The sequence below is a fragment of the Epinephelus moara genome, chromosome 20, assembly GCF_006386435.1.
Source record: "Epinephelus moara isolate mb chromosome 20, YSFRI_EMoa_1.0, whole genome shotgun sequence".
Classification (NCBI taxonomy): Eukaryota; Metazoa; Chordata; class Actinopteri; order Perciformes; family Serranidae; genus Epinephelus; species Epinephelus moara.
In genome coordinates, this window is record NC_065525.1 from 43,570,311 (window position 1) to 43,589,889 (window position 19,579).

The 19,579-nt window shown below is 40.6% G+C and overlaps 4 protein-coding genes and 1 pseudogene across 8 annotated transcripts in view; 2 read left to right on the top strand and 3 right to left on the bottom strand.

The window, feature by feature from the left end:
* Nucleotides 1-19,579, top strand: part of LOC126407724 (E3 ubiquitin-protein ligase TRIM21-like) — a 409,915-nt gene that overhangs the window by 369,349 nt on the left and 20,987 nt on the right. The window lies entirely within an intron of this gene.
* Nucleotides 1-19,579, top strand: part of LOC126407718 (E3 ubiquitin-protein ligase TRIM21-like) — a 363,104-nt pseudogene that overhangs the window by 311,941 nt on the left and 31,584 nt on the right.
* Nucleotides 1-19,579, bottom strand: part of LOC126407721 (E3 ubiquitin-protein ligase TRIM21-like) — a 297,595-nt gene that overhangs the window by 48,656 nt on the left and 229,360 nt on the right. The gene's annotated exons all lie outside the window — the stretch shown is intronic.
* Nucleotides 817-7,626, bottom strand: ftsj1 (FtsJ RNA 2'-O-methyltransferase 1). Of its 2 annotated transcripts, none has more exons than XM_050072936.1 (11): nucleotides 7,526-7,626; nucleotides 6,754-6,891; nucleotides 6,507-6,576; nucleotides 6,287-6,407; nucleotides 4,827-4,905; nucleotides 4,684-4,736; nucleotides 4,559-4,612; nucleotides 4,225-4,327; nucleotides 3,926-4,009; nucleotides 2,347-2,450; nucleotides 817-1,438 (listed from the first exon to the last, which is right to left on the bottom strand). In XM_050072936.1, the coding sequence occupies exons 2-11, from the start codon at nucleotides 6,872-6,874 to the stop codon at nucleotides 1,265-1,267; spliced, it is 963 nt and encodes a 320-aa protein (XP_049928893.1). In that variant the 5' UTR covers nucleotides 6,875-6,891; nucleotides 7,526-7,626; the 3' UTR covers nucleotides 817-1,264. The 2 variants fall into 2 exon arrangements, with proteins under 2 accessions (XP_049928893.1, XP_049928892.1); XM_050072935.1 differs by lacking the exon at nucleotides 7,526-7,626 and adding an exon at nucleotides 7,091-7,442.
* Nucleotides 8,825-17,000, bottom strand: LOC126407750 (serine/threonine-protein kinase pim-3-like). Its single transcript, XM_050072937.1, has 6 exons — nucleotides 16,724-17,000; nucleotides 15,374-15,483; nucleotides 13,754-13,804; nucleotides 12,014-12,377; nucleotides 11,020-11,196; nucleotides 8,825-10,926 (listed from the first exon to the last, which is right to left on the bottom strand). The coding sequence occupies exons 1-6, from the start codon at nucleotides 16,788-16,790 to the stop codon at nucleotides 10,736-10,738; spliced, it is 960 nt and encodes a 319-aa protein (XP_049928894.1). The 5' UTR covers nucleotides 16,791-17,000; the 3' UTR covers nucleotides 8,825-10,735.

The window sequence follows — 19,579 nt, forward strand, 5'->3', positions numbered from 1 at the left end:
CCCTGGGTTCCTCCTGGTGCAGAGGGCCCTGGGTTCCTCCTGGTGCAGAGGGCCCTGGGTTCCTCCTGGTGCAGAGGCCCCTGGGTTCCTCCTGGTGCAGGACAGTGCCCGGCCTCATGTGTCCAGAGTGTGTAAGCAATTCCTGGATGATGAAGGCATTGATGCCACTGACTGGCCCTCTCGCTCCCCCACACACAGAGGCCGTACACACTAGTGAGTCACAACTCCTTTATATACTGTATACATTTGAGTCAATGTACTTTGTTCCATTCCACCCCTGAGTACAAGTCCTACTATTAGTAAAGCTGAGGGCCTTTCCAGTTTGGTACGTGCTGCTACATGCTTGACAGTCTTTACAAAACCTGAGCTGAGAGATGTTCTTTAAAGAAGTTGAATAGTTGTTCATACGACGTTTAGAAAATAAGGAAGCACACATGAGAGCTTTGATGGGATCAACGACCTCTTAAAACCTGTTTTATTTTGTTTAATCCAGGCAGTTACATTTTAGTAAGAAAGAAAATGTACACATGATCAGTAGCTCAGCGGCCCCTCCACGACAAGTTTCGTTGGAAAAACACTGATTGTTTTCATGTGAAAATGCTGTATTAAGTGTTTTTAGCTGTTTAAATCAAATGGTCTGTTTGTTTCAGAGAGAAAGAGACCTCTGCGGATAATTCAGCTCCTGATAAAAACCTCCTGAATAATGAAATTCTAACCAGGAGAAGTTTCAGCTGGTTGTAATCTCACTGCTTGATGCCACAAAATCTCCATAAATCTGATACACTGTTCCTTTAAACACCAGAGGGCGGCACAATGTGTGGTTTCATCTGTTTTTTATTATTTAAATAAAACTTGACACTGTTTACAGAAAAAGACAAAATTGAGAGTTCACTCACTTTTATAAAACAATTCCTGTCAACCACGATGTTCGTTTGCCTCCAAGAAATGACTTTTATTTTTAAAATATAAAAATGTTTGCAGTTCCTCAGCCTGATGGATGAAGGATCTGTCACAAAATATTCCCCTTAAAATTAGGAAAAACTGAAAACACACTCCTCTTATTGGAAAACATCCAGTGCAGCGGTCGTCCAGAGCATGTTCAGTCTAGTTTAGCACCGAGACCAGAGACAAGTCTTACCTCTGCTCTGTACACACAGAAACTAAACTTATTTCCATCTTCTTATCAACAGAAAAGAAAACTGCTGCTTTGTTCCTTTAATGATAACTCTTTTCCTTTTCCACCAATCAGCAGCAGTCAGACAGATCAGGTGGACTCGGCCGGTGAATCCGTCTCGTCTTGACTCTGGTTGGGACGGTTGGACAGAGCGTCCTCTCTGGACAGCAGGTTGTTTTTGCGGAGGTGGCAGGCCTGCTGGTAGGGGGGGCGTATGGGCGGCTGCGTGGGGGGTGTGTACTGGTACTGTTTACCAGCGTCCAGCTGAAGAAAGAAAACCGTCGACAGGTGTGAGATCCCTTAAAATACCCTTAATTAATCTGTAATTTACCCCTAAAAGCACACCAAACACCTTAATCTACACCAAGGGGTTTGGAAGTCAGAAATCCTTTAATTTGTCCATTAATTTGAGGGACAAAACCCCTAAAAAAAACACCTTAATTTAAAAAAAGTAGATTTTAACTTTCCCTTAATTCACACATTAATTAGAAGTATTTGACAAATATTGTTTTAAGGGATTCTTAAGTCCATTTCAGACATGGCTGCAGCATTTGGTGTTAATTAACAGATACATTATTAAATCATTATACATTAATATTAATTATTATAACAGATAAATTATTATAATTATTTAAATTATAGATAAAATAGATTTTTTAATAGGCTATCTGCACAATTTCAAGGTTTTTTTTTTCATTCAAAATTATTAAATCACGTGAAAACCATTTCTGTATTTTCACCTTAACTGAAAAATTAAGGTGTATTTAAAGTACTAGTTAACAGTGGTAGTTGTGTTACTTGTTACATTTTGAGGGGTTTCTCCCCCTTAAAAACTGTAAAGTGTACAGATAATCCATCAAAAATACCTTAATATATTACAATCATTTTTTTTTAATTAATTAATTATCCCATTAAAATCCCATTAAATGCCTTAATTATATCATTCGTTAAATTTAGAGAACCTGTGAATTTTTAAATTACAAAAAGAACTGGATTCAGTTTCATAGTGAAAATAAATAAAGCACAATAACCACAGCAGAAACAATCAAACTGAAAATGGAATAACTGGTAAAATTATTTTAATAAATACTGAACCAGACTTGTTTTACTGAAGAAAAAAAAAATTCTGTTGGTTGGATTTACTCAGTAAAGATAAACCTGTGTCTCCTCACCTGCAGAGGGTAGGTCCTGTCTGAGTCGAAGGCGCTGAGGTCACCACACGCCAGGAAGGGGACGATGACGCGGTTCGGACCCTCTAACTGGTTAAAGTCCACATCTGCAGGACAAAGACCAGAACAGACTGAGACCAGGACCAGGACATGCAGGGACACTAAAGACTGATCCAACAGAGACTAACGGTATGTAACCTCTGTAACCTCTGAAATAAGATATGACACATTCTTCCTTTTACAAATGAGAGTCAGAAGATATAAAACACAGTGTTAATGCTGTATATAATGCAGATAGTGTTGTGTCTCTGACATCAATGACTTCATGATTCTTCACTGTGTTTTAGCATTTAGCATTAAACAATAATTACCACACGTGGCCACAGGCGTCCCTGATCAGCAAGGTTACTTTAGCCAAAGCAATATACACGCTGATATTATGTCTTAACCTCTCCCTTAGACGTCCACTTTAAAGACAGAATAGGACACTAATAATAAGGATCACAAATCAAAGAGTTTATATATTTTTATGCCTCCGTGCCAGCGACAGCCATGACCAGAGGCATCATGTTTTCGGTTCGTCCATTCATCCATCCGTCTCATTCTCGTGAACATGATATCTCAAGAACAGCTTAAGAGAATTTCTCCAAATTTGGCACAAACATCTACTTTGACTCAACGATGCTCTGACCAGAGTTTGGTGGTCAAAGGTCAAGGTCACTGTGACCCCATCTGTCGCATTCTTGTACAGTAAATGCAATATTTCAAGAACACCTTTAGGATATTTCTTCAAATTTGGTACAAACGTCCACTTTGACTCAACGATGAAGTGATAAGGTTTTGGTGATCAAAGGTAAAAGTCATATGTGACCTTGCATCTGTTTCATTCTCATGAACACAATATCTCAATAAGGCCTTAAGGGAATGTTCTCAAATTTGGCACAAACGTCCACTTCAACTCAGCAATGAACTGATTCGATTTTAGTGGTCAAAAGCTAAATTGTTATAGCGAAATATCACACAAGTGTCTAACAGGATAAAATGACGAATCGATGACATTTTATACTCAAAAGGTCAAAGGTCAACTTCACTGTCACTGGAACAGAAGGGGAGACATCTGGTCAGATACTGAATTGGTGACACTCCTCTTGGGTGTCCACCTTGAAACTGTGCTGATTGCACAGATCTTCTCTGCTGTCCAGTTGAAGATGTGTGTGAAGCATTCACGTTTTAGAATTTGTAGCTTCTTTGCAGCAGCATTTGAGGCATCGTCAGCTGTCACGTCTACATATGAGTCTGGACAGACATGGATGTAACCTGTAACGTGACTGGTTTGCAGAGGCGTACAGTCGTGAGGCAGTAATTTTAGTTTATGCATCTCTTACTCTTTTTCTAAAATATGATACACTTGTTTGCATGAATACAGCAGGAGTTTTGAAACATAAATATTAGTTAAGCAGAACCGTGTCAGTTGCCACATCTCAGGTGAACGGACTTGATGTTGCTTCTATGTTCCCTTGTGATTTTACTCTGTTGTGTTTTTCCTGATGCAGATCACATATGGAAAAGAGCTCTGAGTTACCGTAGGAATGATCCAGCAGAGGGTTGGACATGTTGGGGACGTAACCTTCAGGAGGAGAGTAATTCTGACACACCACGAAGGCCTCTGCACACAGACACACACACAGATACAGTAAGTACAGTTTGTCAGCAGAGTTCATGCAAACACCACAAATTCAACACGATTAAATCAGTTTTTAGGATTATTTTGTCAAACATTCTGTGCAAAACAGTCTCAGGTGTATAAACAATCACTACAGCAGCTAGGGGCGGGGTTTGTCTCCTGTTTGAGCCGTGTGATTGGTCAGCGAGGGGGCTCACCGATGCTGGAGTTCCTGCTGCTGCGAGGCTTGGCGCAGGTCACACCACTGAAGAAGATCTTCAGCTGAGAGTACAGCAGGGTCACGTCTTTACCTCTGAAGATCTGAGACACACAGGACAATGAGGGGTTCATACAGTCCCAAACAGTGTCCACGACCCACAATGCACCACAGCATGTAGTTGGTAGGTGGACTTTTTTTGCATCAAACAGGCTAGCTGTTTCCTTTTGTTTCCACTCTTTGTGCTAAGCTACGCTAACAGGCTACAGCTTCACGTTTATCTCTGCATCAGAGGGGAGTTATTAATAAATCATGTGGACAACAGCTGGACTCACCTTGGCCACAAACGTCCCTCCAGGTTTGAGGACGTGAGTCGTGATGTTCAGAGCCTGAGAGACAAACAGGTGTCAGAATGACCTCACAGACCGACAGGTGAACACAAACACACCTCTGTACTCACAGCCAATAGAAGCTGAGCCTGGATGTACTCGTCCACGTCATGGAGCCCGGTTACTATGGAAACAGACAGAAAATAACTCCAGAGAGCTGAATAATAAAAACCTTTAAGAACAGGTGACGATGGACAGGAAGTGAGCGTCTCACCGTCTGGAGCTCCGTCACACACCACCAGGTCGGCCGGCTGACCCTCAAAGTGACGGATGATCTCCTGAGCTGTCGACACCTGACAGGAAGAAGAAGAAGAAGAAGAAGACACACATGTGACATGGTGGTGGTTATTGTTATTGTTGTTGTTGTATTTGTTCTCTGGGTTCAATGGGTCCTTGAACCTCCTTGAGGACCACTAGAACCTTTTTAAGGCTAACTTGAAACTCCTCAAGGATCTTAAAACCAACAGAGCCTCATCAAGGACCACAGGAACCTTTGCTAGGATAACTAGAACCTTGTCAAGGACTCATAGAAACTCCTCAAGGACCACTGGGACCTCATCAAGGGCCCACTGATCCTCTTAAAACCAATAGATTCTCCTCAAAGACCATGAAAACTGTAACAAGAACCACTAGAACCTTTTTAATAATGACCAGAAACTCCATAAAGATCTGAAAACCAACAGAACCTCCTTAAGGACCACCGGAACATTTACAAGGACCAGAGCCACATTTACAAGGATAACTTGATCCTTGTTAAGACTCATTGAACTTCTTCAAGGACTCATAGAAACTCCTCAGGCCCCACAGAAGATACTCAAGGACCACTGACTGAAACCTCCCAGAAGCCAAGGGAAACTCTTCAAAGACCACTGTTGTTAGTACCACTAGAACCTCTTCAATCCTAATTAGAACCTCCGCAAGGATCGAAAAAACCAACAGAACCTCATTAAGGACCACTGGAACCTTTGCAAGACCACGGGCACCTTTACAATGATAACTAGAACCTTGTCAAGACACACAGAGCTTCTTTAAGGACTCATAGAAACTCCTCAAAGCCTCACGGAACCTCTAAAAACCAAGGGAACCTCTTCTAAGACCACTGAAACTTTTAGAAGAACCACTAGAACCTTTTTCAGTGATAACCAGAAACTCCTCAGTGATCTAAAGAATAACAGAACCTCCTCAAGGACCACTGGGATCTTTACAAGGATAACTAGCACCTTGTCCAGACTCATAGAAACTGCTCAAGGCCTCACAGAACCTCCTCAAGGACCACTGAAACCTCATCAAGGACCCACAGAACCTCCTAAAAACAAACAGAACCTCCTCAAAGATAACCAGAACCTTCTCAAGGATCTAAAAACCAACAGAAGCTCCTTGTGGACCACAGGAACCTTTACAAGGATAACTAGAACCTCATCAAATACCCATAGGACTAGAACATTTTTTCTTCTAGAACATAGAAAGGATAAATACTTCTCAGTAACCCACAGAACCTCCTCAAGGACGACTGAAATTTTCAGTGGATAAATAAATAATACATTTTCAAGGATAACTAGAACTTGGATTCAGTATCGGCTCCTAAGCAGTGCCCAGATATAGTTCCAGGATCGTGAAACTCAAGCGTGGAATAAAAGAAGAACATGTTTACATGTTTATTTGTCGTGTCCTCACCTTGGTGATGTCTCCCTGGATCTGAGTGACTCCCGGCAGAGGAGCCATGGCCTGCAGGTCCACCGCCACGATCTTCACCTCCTCACCCCCCTCAGCCTTCTCAGCCTTCTCCTCCTGCCCTCTGAGTGGAAAAACATAACAATGAAATAGTTATTAAAATCCATTTAATCCACTCTGGCCAGGTGAGTGTATGTCAAAAAGCAACAAAACAAAACAAGACCTGAGTTTCCGACTGAGGACCTGACTCCAGCTGCCAGGAGCTGCACACAGATCAACTGCTCTGTTCACACCTGACAGGGAGAAAAAAACCTTGACGAATTAATATCTGACAAATCAGACATTTAATGAAGACAGAAGAAGAGTAAAGACAGAACCAGACTCAGGTGTACCCTCCTCTGGGGCTCTGATGTAAGTGGAGACCTGCTGGTCTGGAGCCCATCGTCTCAGGTGTCCTGTGTGTGTCTCACCTGAGAACAGGTTGAACTCCTGATCGAGCTGCAGCAGCTTGAAGGCGCTCCTCGCTCTCCAGCCCTCCTCTTTGGCCAGACGGTAGTAAATGTCCCTCTTGTCTTTTGAGGAGCGACCCATCCTGACCTCTGACCCCTCTGATGGAAAACACATACACGGATCCAGTAACACACCACCAGCCACATTTACACTGGTTTCTTTCAGTGGAATCATGCTGTGGTTACTCTGCTGGATCACTTACTTTTATATACAATTACCATTATTTTAATTCTATTAATGTGAATTATTATTATATTGATAGTTTATTGGTTAATGCAAATAGTAGTTTAACCTTACCAAATATTTTAAAGCATCACCAGGGTCCGCTATCACTACCAGTTCTCCTGTTACAACCAAATTACACTGTTATAAACGACTGTGTACCAACTAAAATCAAGGTTTCACAAATATGAGTGGTGTATGATGTATTCTATTTAGCCGAACTGAACAGCGCCTTTTAATAAATATAAAAATGTTTTGATCCTAATTTAATTAACACTGTTATGGTGCTGCAGACCGGCAAACCTAGTCTTAGTCTCTTTTTAAACGGGGTTTGGCGTGGGGTGCGTGAGAAACGGCGTATTTCATGGCTGTCTGAGCTTAATGTCTAACGTTAGGTCGGTGTTTGCCTCTGGGTTAAATACATACACATTAATACTAAATAACACACGTAAAACAATAACACGATATCGAATTTAAAACACTGTATTAAACATTATCTTGCGGTTTCACCTTCTGTTCACGTGTAGTTCCGGTGTTGACGATGGAAGGACCCCTGCCGACAGCTGTCCCCGCAGCGCCTGTTCAAAATGGCGTGATGACCTGCCACCTCTGCTAAATGACAAATACCGGTATTTATATCTGTATATTTTTGGATCATACTTCTACTATAATCTTAATGATGACGAGCTGTATGAATGATTTTTTTCCTTGTGGTTCTTTCAAGTGTTTCCAGGTTTCTGTCTTCTCAGTAGCGGCCACGCGGGGTCGCTGCAGACACACGAAACTGGTTTCTATAGAAACAACATGTAAACCCCTTGAAGAATATCACAGAAAATATCACTGATAAATTAAAGTAAAATTATATTTTTATTTTTCTGAATGAAAGAAGAAACAATTAAACAACAAAATAAAAATTAATATAAACTAAAATACTGCTAATTATTTATGTATTTATTGCTGTTTACACCCTGTGAACCAGGAGTCAATTAATTTACTCAGTGTCAGTTTTTTGCATTAGGGACTGTTCTTTACTGATCAGAGAGAGGAGGTGGCTGGCGTGTGACTTTTTTGTTTGTTTGTTTGTTTTGTTTCATTTTCTGACCCTCTGCCTCCACTATAAATTAGTTGTTAGATTTTAAGAAACAGCCAAAGAAGACAACTTTTAAATTTTAAGCGGTTGTGAATGGTGTAATTTTGGCAATATTTAGAGAAAAACAAATAATGGAATAATAAATAATAATATAAATATTAAAATACAACCATTTAAATTTGTATGCCCGTCGCCTTTGCCAAAATAAAACTCAAGTTTTTGCTTTTAAGTGAAGTTTAGTTCTCTTTAAGTGATTTACTTGACGATTTTGTGCAGTTTACAGGATAAATGACTATAAATGTCAAATGACGCTACATATTCAGCCAGAGTCTGTTACATGAACATGGACTAATTACCATCTATTCATCAATTAAAAGAACTTGATTATTTTTTCCAACTTACACTAAATTTACTTGGACATTACATTTGTTTCCTTAATGGAGGACAACTAATAAACCCATGAAGAGTTTTGACAAATAAATTTAATGTCAGTTTTGTCTTCCCAGATGTTTCATTTCATTAATAATATTTGGTAAATGTCACAAAATTAAGCAGTTGTTTCAGGTGGTTTTAAAAGTTATATAAAATTAGTGTATTACGTGAGGTTAGGTTTTAGGCATAGACTGTATAAAATAAGGTTTTAGGTGATGTGGTTTGTGCAGAGAAATGTTAAGAGTCCTGAAGGATTAAACACGTCACACAGAGAATCAGTTTATATACAAACATGTTTATTTTGAAAATTTCCCTTGAAAAAATACATTTATGTATATTCCTGTCAGAACTGTATATTTCAAAATACTAACTAACAAATGAGAATCTACAAATTTTGTTTAAACTGAGAGAAAACTCAAATTTGAACCTGATTTTATTTTTAAGAAATAAAAAAAAAAGAAAAACATGTTAGAACTTAAATAAATAACCACAGGATGAGGAATGTCTCTTCACTAAATAAATAAAACACAGAATGTACAAAATATTTTTACACATTTAAAAACATAACTACACTATATTTAAAATACAAAAGTGAATATTTGCATTGATGGTGCATCTTCTACACAGAGGCTGAGGGAGACAGAGGACAGAGGACGTCATGTTTTCAAACAAAGTCATGAGATATTGTTGGTGTAAAAAGTGAAATACAAACATCCAAACAATTCAAACAATAACCAGCCCTGCTCCGACAAAGACAACAATAAAACCAGGACAGATTTTTTTTCAGGACGTCAGTAGCACCAGTGATCAGATATTTCCTGATTTAAAATCTTAACTTTGCTTGTTCTGACCTTTATTTTCATCAGGAACAGTCCTCACCTGCGTGTGTTCAGACATTATGTGTGTTATAAACATTTATACTGAGGTGTGTGTGTGTGTGTGTGTGTGTGTGTGTTGTTGAATGTGTGTTTCAAGTATCCCACCACATCAGTAGGTGAGGGTCTTTGTCTGTCTCGATGATGACATCACAGGGTGGGCGGGGTTTGTTTGGGGGCAGAGGACAGGAAGACGTTCTTGTGCCCAAAGACTAACGATCAGACTTTGAATGATGAGGGGAAAGTAACAGCAACAGTACGACTCTGAATTTTTTACATCACTTGAAAAATCACACCTGTGCAGGACTTTTGAAAAATTAGGAAAAACACCAACATTGTGTTTAAATGTCTTCTGTCAGAAACTTATCTATACTGCATATGAGAACACATCCTTAATATTCAACTTATCTTTTCAAAAGAAATGGAGTGACAGGCGGCTGGGAGCGGCGTCTGCAAAGATGAGGGCGCTGGGACGGACCGTCGTGGTGAAGAGGGAGCTGAGCCAGAAGGCAAAGCTTTCGATTTACTGGTCCATCTACGTCCCAACCCTCACCTATGGTCATGAGCTCTGGGTAGTGATGGAGAGAATGAGATCGCAGATACAAGCGGCTGAAATGAGTTTCCTCTGTAGGGTGTCTGGCCTCAGCCTTAGAGATAGGGTGAGGAGCTCTCGGACATCTGGAGGGAGCTCGGAGTAGAGCCACTGCTCCTTCATGTCGAAAGGGGTCAGTTGAGGTGGTTCAGGCATCTGATCAGGATCCTCCTGGGCGCCTCCTGGTAGACGTATTCCAGGCACGTCCCACTGGTAGGAGGCCCCCGGGCAGACCCAGAACACGCTGGAGAGATTATATATCTCATCTGGCCTGGGAACACCTCGGGGTCCTCCAGGAGGAGCTACTTCTTGTCTTTGCTGTCTGCCTGTTCTTTGCATTGGAGGACAACCAGTCTGGGTTCTTCTGTAACTTCACCACATTTATTTTGGGTCAGTTTGTCATGTTAACTAAAGGAGTCGCTGACGAACCCTCCACACCTCCACACTGTCTCCTGGGCTGCAGCTGGTTACCGTGGCAACGCTCCAGTCACAGCAGCTGTCAAATTCAAGGCACTCTGAAACAGGATCACCAGACAGGTGTTGAGGCTCCATTAGAGCTGCACCACAGTCTGTGACCAGGAGGGGGCGCTGTGGAGCAGCACAGAGTCAACGTCATCCTGACCTGTGACCGCCACTCGCTCCTGTCAGCTGGAAACATTTCCTTACAGCGACAAACGCGCAAGCACGAGAGAATTCAACCGCCACCAGGAGGCTGCCGTCTCATGAACCAATCAGAGGCTCTGCTGGCTGGAGGAGGAAGACGAGGAGGAAGAGTCCCCTGTGATGGCGTGAAGCATGATGCCTTTGTTGTCTGTCTGCTGTCCGTTGCTGACCGTCACCCAGGGGTGGAGGAGGATCTGCTCCAGAGTCGGCCGGTCAGACGGCTGCAGGCTCAGACACCAGCCAATCAGCTGCTGGCACTCTGCGACAGAAACACAAAGAGATAAAGAACGTTAACACGTCTGAACCTGATCCTGTGATCCAAGCAGAACGGACTCGTCACGCTCAGACTGACCTGAGGAGAGTTGGCGTCTGAAGTAGACCCGTCCTCTCAGGATTTCCTCGTCCTGTTCGAAGGGGATGTCCCCGCACACCATGTCGTACAGCAGCACGCCGAGAGACCAGACAGTGGCCGAGCGGCCGTGGTACCGGCGGAACCGGATCCACTCTGGAGGACTGTACACACGTGTACCTGGAGGGAGGAGGCGCAAGGTAAGACAGAGATGTGACTGGAGCTCATGCTGCTGCAATTGTCATGACGACAGCATCACAAAGGTTCAGTTTGTCAGAGCGAGTGTGGCAGGAAGTGACAGATCATCATCATCATCATCATCATCATCATCATCATCATCATCATGCTCATTACTGAGGGCGGCTGGTGTTTCTGTAAAATACTTCCTGAGCAGAACAAAGAGGCCGCCATCATCTGTCTTTACTCAACATTACACAAGTGGTGCATGATGGGAAGGTGTCTGTCATACACTGAGGTTTCACAGTAAACACACAAGCTGTGACTGTCGTTGATGTAATCCCCAACCCCACACCTTATTATAACCTTAACCCTGAGACTCCAAACCCTCACAAAGCCCTTTAGAAGGAAGTAAAGACTGTAAAAAAAATTATACCTACTTAGGGACTGTTCGTTATATATGAGGGGGGAGGGGTGGTGCAAAAAGGGGAAGGCAGGTCAATTACGTTTTTGAGCACTGGGGAGGGAATGTTTTTTATTTTGGCTTGGGGCCCTCACGAGGATGAAGGACAAGGACTGGGAAGAATGTTGAAACTGTTTTGTTGACCGTCTTATTCACAAACTCTCTGAAGTGTTCGGCCACATCCACAAAAATGTTGATAAACCTGAAACTGACATTTATGATTCACATGTCACACGGTTTCTAAGAGTTTGTTTTCTATAAAAAAAAACAAAGAAGAAATCGTCTTTCTTGCTCTGTCAGTTTGCTGTTGTCGTGACGACTGCCCCAGTTAAAACAGTAACTGTCAATGAGACTCACCATCGAACTCTGTGTAGGCGGTGTCTTTGAGGAGGGCCCCCGAGCCGAAGTCGATGAGTTTGATCTGTCCAGTCCTCAAGTCCACCAACAGGTTCTCGTCCTTGATGTCTCGGTGTACGACACCGCAGGTGTAGCAGTGACGCACCGCCTCCAGCACCTGCAGGAAGAAGCCGCGTGCTGCCTCCTCGTCCAGCGCACCACGCTCTGTGATGTAATCAAACAGGTCCTGCCCCGGCTCAGGGCACTCCATCACCATCAGCCAGCCGTCCGCCCGCTCCCACCAGTCCAGGAGCCGCACCACGCCGCCGAACGCCCCTCCCACCTTCTTCAACAGCACAATCTCCAGAGGGACCACTGCGCTGCACTGAGAAGGAAACAAATCATAAACTTATTGACTGTTAAATTAGAACAAATTTAATACTATAAAAATGACAGATAAAAATATACCAGGAGAAAAGATGAAAATGGTTAAATCAAGTGCTCTTAAATTTAGTATGGTGTCCCACAAGGGTCTATACTGGGTCCTCTTCTATTCACAATAGGTAATATCCTTTCTGCCTCCACACTCTGTAGAGTCAAATCTACTTTTTATGTTTCAGCTTTTCATAAACAGCAGGGACGGGAGGATCGATCCGAAAATATCGATACTCTCGACACTACGTTTTCATTTCAAAGATCGATCCTGCCGTTAATGTTACATTTCAATTACTGTAATTGATCGTCATTAGCTGTTAATGATTGATTATTCACCTCATAAATCATGACACACTGCTTTCACCTACCAGAAAAAATTGCCGCTTTTAATAATAAACATTATCGTATCCATATCTATGTAAATATTGGCAGTCCTGGCCCTGTGATACTTGGCATTGAATCCAAACCAAATTTTGTGGTATCGTTAGGGCTGGGCGATATAACGACTATGTACGATATAGCAATATATTTTCAAGCAAGATATAGATTTAGACAACACTGTTTATATTGATATAGGGTCATGTTGTGTTACATAACACATACCAGTGTTCATCTCTACTCTCACACTCTCCCTCACAGCTCTGCCCACTCACTCATTCACTCACTCACAGTTTCTCCATCAACACTCAGAGAGACACAGAGCTGCTCCTCTGTTTAATCTGTCTGTTCATTAGTCTACAGCGTGACATCGGTCTGTATGTTGCATGTGCTACGCTACATCAGTCTGTGAGATGAATGAAGCATGTGTCGCTGTTTCTCTTGGTAGTTGTAGTCTATGTGTGACACTGAGACAGCGCCTGGATGCAGACGACAGATGTATTTAAAAAATGCAACGACAACACGTTTCATTTACAAGACGTATATAACGAGGACAAAGTGTCTCTGTCTAAGTTTACATGTCAGCCATATTTTTTTACTGACACTGTTTCCACTCATGTTTTTCAGGTGTAAATTGAAAATGCAAATTTAAAAACACTTTTAAAAACCCAACTGAGAAACACAAATGCTAACTCTCTCTGATTATATCCAAATACAAGTCATGTCTGGTACATTTTCAGTTTACTGTGGCTGTAACATGTTAAAACTGAGCTCAGAAACCAAACTGTGTCTTTAAATATTCCTGAAAGAGCCCAAAAAACATTGAAGTTAAAATCTGGATGACAGTGGCCTTTTCATAAAAAGGATTAAGTATCTAATATAGCAGCTGAAGTGGTAATTAATCTGACAGGAAGTTATAAAGCAGTTAATCAGCAGGTATGGTCTCACCAGAGAGCCCCACTCAGTCACTCTGTCTCTGCACACGTGCTTCACCGCCACCTGCATGTAAACAAAACAACACCATCAACACACAGCCTCCATACAGTTATATAACTCACAACATATATGGTAGAATAATGTATGTCTCTATATAAAAACACATAATAAACAGCAGCCATAATTAAAATCTGACTGTTAACAGTAACATGAAGGTTTTTGTTTTACTTTGATAACGAATTACCAGATTTTTGATTCCTGTTTTGGGTTTTAAAATGAAAATATTAAAGCATTTCCTGCCACCAAAGCGTATAAAGCAAAACAGCATGATTATTTCTTCAATATAAAGAGAGGGTAACGCTTCAAAGGCCCCATTTCTTTGTGAAAACAAAGAGCACATGCCAGGCAGGACTGCATTGTGTCAAGCTCAGCAGCTGATGAGTGAAACAGGAAGTATAGGGCCTTACAAATAAAAGCACAGAGTCAAAACTTGATGTTGAGATATTCGTGCATTCAACACCTGTAATAATTTGGAAATGCTTTAAATATTAAAACAGAAGTTAAAGAAAGAAAAAGAAGCTGTTACTTTACAGACACAAACTTAAAGATATTTAAATCAAATCTATCAATGACAACTGTACTGATGGCACGTTATGTGAAGTACTTCAAAGTACAGGTTAAATCTACTCTATCAGTGGTGATGATGATGACTGCATGTTATGTCACAGCTGAGGTGAATTTACTCATCATAGATAGAACAAAACTATAAGCTGAGAGAAAAGCTCCCAGTGAATTCAACCAATCACGCTCTATGCTTAAATGCATAAACTGATTTCCCTACATGTATTTTGGGGAAAATATTTGAAGTCTCAGGTGCAGCTCTCGAATATCGAGCGTGCTGCTTTTATCAGTAAAGAAAACAGCATTAATATGAATATTACTGATAATAATAATGTGGTTGGATTGTAAGTTACCTTTTCTAGTTCTTATATTTTCTATCTTATTGTAAGCTAGTTTTTACATTTTCTACTTCACTATCAGCTGTTTTTTAAAATAATTTTTACGTTACTGTTAACCATTTTTCATATTTTTATCCACGTTTAGCTAACTTGCACACTTTCTATCTGTTAGCTGGTTTTACATTTTATACCTTACAGTTGACCAGTTCTTATGTTTTACTTTTTTTTTTTAAAATATACAATCAAATTTGCATCTCTTATTTAAGAGAAAAACAAAACAAGTAAACATTGGTAAATGCCAAAAATCAATCGCTACTAACAAAAGAAGCGCAAGTTGTGTAAATGAACAAAATTAATAGAGAACTCATATTTAATATCTGCTTCACATTGCTTCATCTATTTTATTTTAGTCCTTGTATTTTGTATACTTTGTATCTGCACTCTATTTTTTGTTGCAACAGCTGCACAGTAATTTCCTTGGGGATAAGTAAAGTATTATCATATCTTATAAATGTAAAGGATGAACTTTCACATTGTAATATTTTGCAGACTTTTCGTGCAGCTTTTATTTTGAAGCCACAGACCGGAAACGCGGCTGCTCGCAGCATGTAGCTTAACGCTGGGAGCCGCGGCCATGTGCCGGGACCAAAACAAAGCAGCTCCCCGCTCTTACCGGCAGCCCGTCTGCGAGGCGGACAGCCGAGTACACCGTGCCGAATCCTCCGCTGCCGAGCACCGACCCGAGCCGGTACAGCTTCTCAAACGGCTGCTTCTCCGCTTTGGCTGAAAAATAAAGAACATTTAAATCAGGACTTCTTCCTGTCTCTGGACGGTTAGGAGCCTCTGGCGTTGCGCCAGAATCTGTAACCCCCCACCCCCAACACCACCTCCCAAAAAACCGTCTCTGTGCCGGTGTGTCCTCGTGTCACCCCTCCGGCATATTGTTCTTACAGACTTGGCTCTCTGTAATGACCTCACTGAGATATTACACAGAAATCACTGCACGAGCACATCAGCAAACGTCCTCAGATGACCCTGTTGTTCTCCTGACAGACGTTTAAAGATGGTGGACTGTCTACACCACCTTCATCATCATCATCATCAATATTTAAACGTATTCAGCTACGTGACTCAAGTGAAAAGAAACAAGGAGAAAATACTTTTTATGACGACATAACTACACATCTTGGCACGAGACCTGTCTTTTAAAATGGCCCCTGACTGTTGGATCTAAAGGTCACACAGTGGCACACAACCACCAGCCGAATACTGCAGTGAAAATGAACGAATTTAAAATATATTTTAATTTATTCGATAAAAAGTACCTAACTTTTGCTGCTCATAACCTCTCATATGTTAATATATGACGCGTTGAAGCCATCGGCTGTCTCTGATAAACACCATGCACCACACAAGTGGAATAATCTGCATAAGATTGTAAAATTAGATTAACTAATCCCATTTAATCAACTCAAATCCCTTTCGTTAACAGCAGTGAGTGCATGTTTTAGTGATGTTTTTCCCTATACTGATGTCTTTGTCTTTACATATTATAACGTGGATTATTTTGTTTTATGAGTTTTGGTGTAGACTTTAACTTTTGTGTGCTTGTGTTGTTTTCTACTGTAATAAGGGTCCTTGTATTGCAGAGGTTGCTCTCAGTGGTCTTCCCGGTTTAAATAAAGGCTTTAATAATAATAATTTCAATATATTTCAATTTTTAGATTATTATTATTTTAAATAAAGAAGCAAATATATGTGTTAACTGAATAATAACTTGTATAAAACGGCCGTTACTTGATGTTATTTTCACCGGTTAACTCAGGCCGCATTATGTGACCCGTCATTCAGTGACCTGATTAGACCTGGCTCTATTCCGGTAACGGTGGATCACTTGAGGTCAGTGTTTCGGTTTGACGTCCCGGAGATGACCGGTTGGGTTCAGGCAAGGAGAATGAGGTCACAGAATCTACCGGGTCACGGAACACGGTAAAACACCGGCACTTTATGACCGTTAAGTTACCTTGATGGAGCTTCGCCGGCAGGTCCATGCTGGAGGAGATGTGAGAGCCCAGTTTAGAGAGCAGCATGCTGCGCGTGACGTCTCCCCCAAAACAATGAAAATACACCCGGAAGATATTCACGTAATGAATCCCAGAAAACAGCGGTGTCCTCGGTTCTGGTCACGAGCGAAATGAGACCGTAACCCGGTAAAAATCCAAAAAATCCATCGGTAGTCCCGTTAAGAGCGGTCAGTTACGGTAACAGCATCCAGAGGAGTGAGCCGGTGTGTCTCGCGCGCTCCGCCGCTGCCAATATTTACAAACATCACACAGATCCTTCCGCCTGCCCCGAGCTGAACCGTAACGAACACCACAGAACAAGTCACTTCATACACAAACTAACTTCCGCATAAACGGCGGTGTAACGGCTAGAATCGGTTCACTGTGAAGGATTAGTCGGTGCCGTTAAATAGGAAGCTCGAAACCAATACGAAAAAAGGACTAGTTTTACGTAGTAGGACAGGCGCAAGGATCCAGAGAGGGTCACTCCGACAGTGCCGTGCTGCGGCTCATCAGAGAGGAGAGGTTACAAAATGCTGTAATGACTTCACACACATCTTCTCTAATGATTAAACAATTAAACACGATTTTTTTTTAAATAAAATTAACTCTGACAATATCATAATTGTTTTTATTTAACTTTATTGAACAAAGGTTAATGTCACAGGGTCAGACATCATCGGAACTGCATGTTGTCAAAGACAAAAGACAGACTGAGATTAAAGAATAAGGACACAAAGAGAGAGAAAGCAAAAAAACAGCATTTTAAAATAATTCAGCAGAAAAAAATCCACAGACTGCATTAGATTAAAAAAAATTAAAAAATAAATAAAAACGGGGATGATGTGGCAAATGTAGAATTGTGTGTATGAAATTCACCAAGCAGGATCATCATGAGGTTTATCATAAAATTCAATGAATTAACAAAATAAACCATCTCTTAGACTGACTTTGACAGAGTGACCATTATTCCTTAAAATATATATTTCCAAATCAGAATGTGAACAGCTAAAAAACATGTTTTAATGTTTCAGTTTCATTATTGCAAACTGCGCATTTTTTCATTTATTCTTTTGTGTTTAATATTTTACAACCCCCCTGAACAAGTGCACAGACAGTAAAGACACAATACAATTATAATAGTAATGACTAATGGGGAGGAAATGGTTTATTTCTTTATAGATCCAGAGCACATGTAACATACGTTTTTTATATTAAACTTTATTTAACAAAAGCAAATGTTAGTCAGATATCATCAAAACTGCATATTGTCAAAAAGACAAAAGACAGACTGAAATTAAATAATAAGGACAAAAAAGGGAAAAGACAGAGACAGCTTTTTGAAATAATTCAACAGAAAAAAATCCAGACTGCATTAGATTAAAAAAAACTATCAAAAAAAACATAAATTATTTTTTTTTTTAAGTTTTAAACAGGGGGATGATGTGGTAAATGTAGAATTGTGTGTGTATGAAAATCACCAAGCAGGATCATCATGAGGTTTATCATAAAATTCAATGAATTAACATCACTTTCAAAATAAACCATCTCTTTGACTGACTTTCACAAAGTGACTATTATTCCTTAAAATAAATCCTCCTGAGACCCTGCGTCCTTATGTGAGGACATCATATTAGGGTTCACTGGACTGTACACTTCATTCTACTGAATTTAGAGCCGTTGTCCTCGTTAATGGACTGTCTTTGTGCCATCTTGTAGTAGTAAGAGCATTATACACTAATCCAAGTAAAAACAAGATGGCAGCCATCTCTGCCAAGTCAGTCTGCAGCCGATCCCGACACAGAAGTGGACAAGGTCCAAAACCTGATCACAGTTTATGGTTGAAACTTGTTTATTTCTGATTAATAATGTTTGTAGTTTCACACGGCAAAAAAAAAAAATTCTCCCAATTTTAGCAACAGTAACAAAATAAGACACTGTTATTTAGAAAGTACTCGCTTAAAGACATTGAGACTTTACTGTTGTCTTGTTTGAGGACAATATTACGTATTATCTGTGAATCTGTCCAAAACTGAGCAGAATGTCACTATACTAACTAAAAAAACAAATGTATCAATGTTTCAGGTTCATTATTGAAAAATGTCCTTTTTTTTTTCATTTACATAATGGGATATTTAAAAATAACGGATTTGTGCTTTCAGTCCTTCTCAGGCAAGCTCAGGGGTTTAGTGTTGCTGTAGCCCACAGAAACAACGCTTCGCAAAGTTTTTTTTTCCTCCAAGTGAGGATTAGAATATATGCAGTTCACATAATCCGGTCGAAATTAGTATATATTTTTTAACGCTTGAAGATCCACTTATTACTAAAAGTGTGTGTCATATAGAAACTAAAGTGATGGTCAAAGTTGTCACAGTGAAATTTAAGGTGTGCTGATGGATTCACGTCATCAACTCATGCATTGAGTAACATTACAAGTTAACGTTCCACCTTAAAAGTTGCCGGCAGTCGGCCCAGTGAATGAAGTTATTTTTTCTCAGACTCCAGCTGCTGTGAGAGGCAGCAAAACATCCTTTCATTTTATAGTTACAGTTTACTAATAAAACTCTCCACAGTATGAACAGTGGTTACATGAGCCTCAAAACCAGACACAACTCAGCCCTGAGCAGAGTGACCGTCCTCTACTGACCAATCAGACTGCAGTGTTCACAGCTCCACCTTTTAGTACCAGATCTGTGTGCTAGGTACCCCAACAGAGGGGGGACCAAACATGGGGACGCTAAGGAACGCTTCTGTTGGTACCATCCACAACTTTTCACTGTGCGAACAGAAAAAAATGAACTGAACTGAACTGAACA

Coding starts and splice junctions, on each gene's coding strand:
- LOC126407750 (XM_050072937.1), bottom strand. CDS start 16,790: ATGCTGCTCTCTAAACTGGGCTCTCACATCTCCTCCAGCATGGACCTG. Junction 15,484..16,723: donor GCCGGCGAAGCTCCATCAAG/GTAACTTAACGG, acceptor TTTATTTTTCAG/CCAAAGCGGAGAAGCAGCCG. Junction 12,378..13,753: donor TGACTGAGTGGGGCTCTCTG/GTGAGACCATAC, acceptor TTTCCTTCTCAG/TGCAGCGCAGTGGTCCCTCT.
- ftsj1 (XM_050072936.1), bottom strand. CDS start 6,874: ATGGGTCGCTCCTCAAAAGACAAGAGGGACATTTACTACCGTCTGGCC. Junction 6,577..6,753: donor GGAGTTCAACCTGTTCTCAG/GTGAGACACACA, acceptor TCTCCCTGTCAG/GTGTGAACAGAGCAGTTGAT. Junction 1,439..2,346: donor ACAGGACCTACCCTCTGCAG/GTGAGGAGACAC, acceptor TTCTTTCTTCAG/CTGGACGCTGGTAAACAGTA.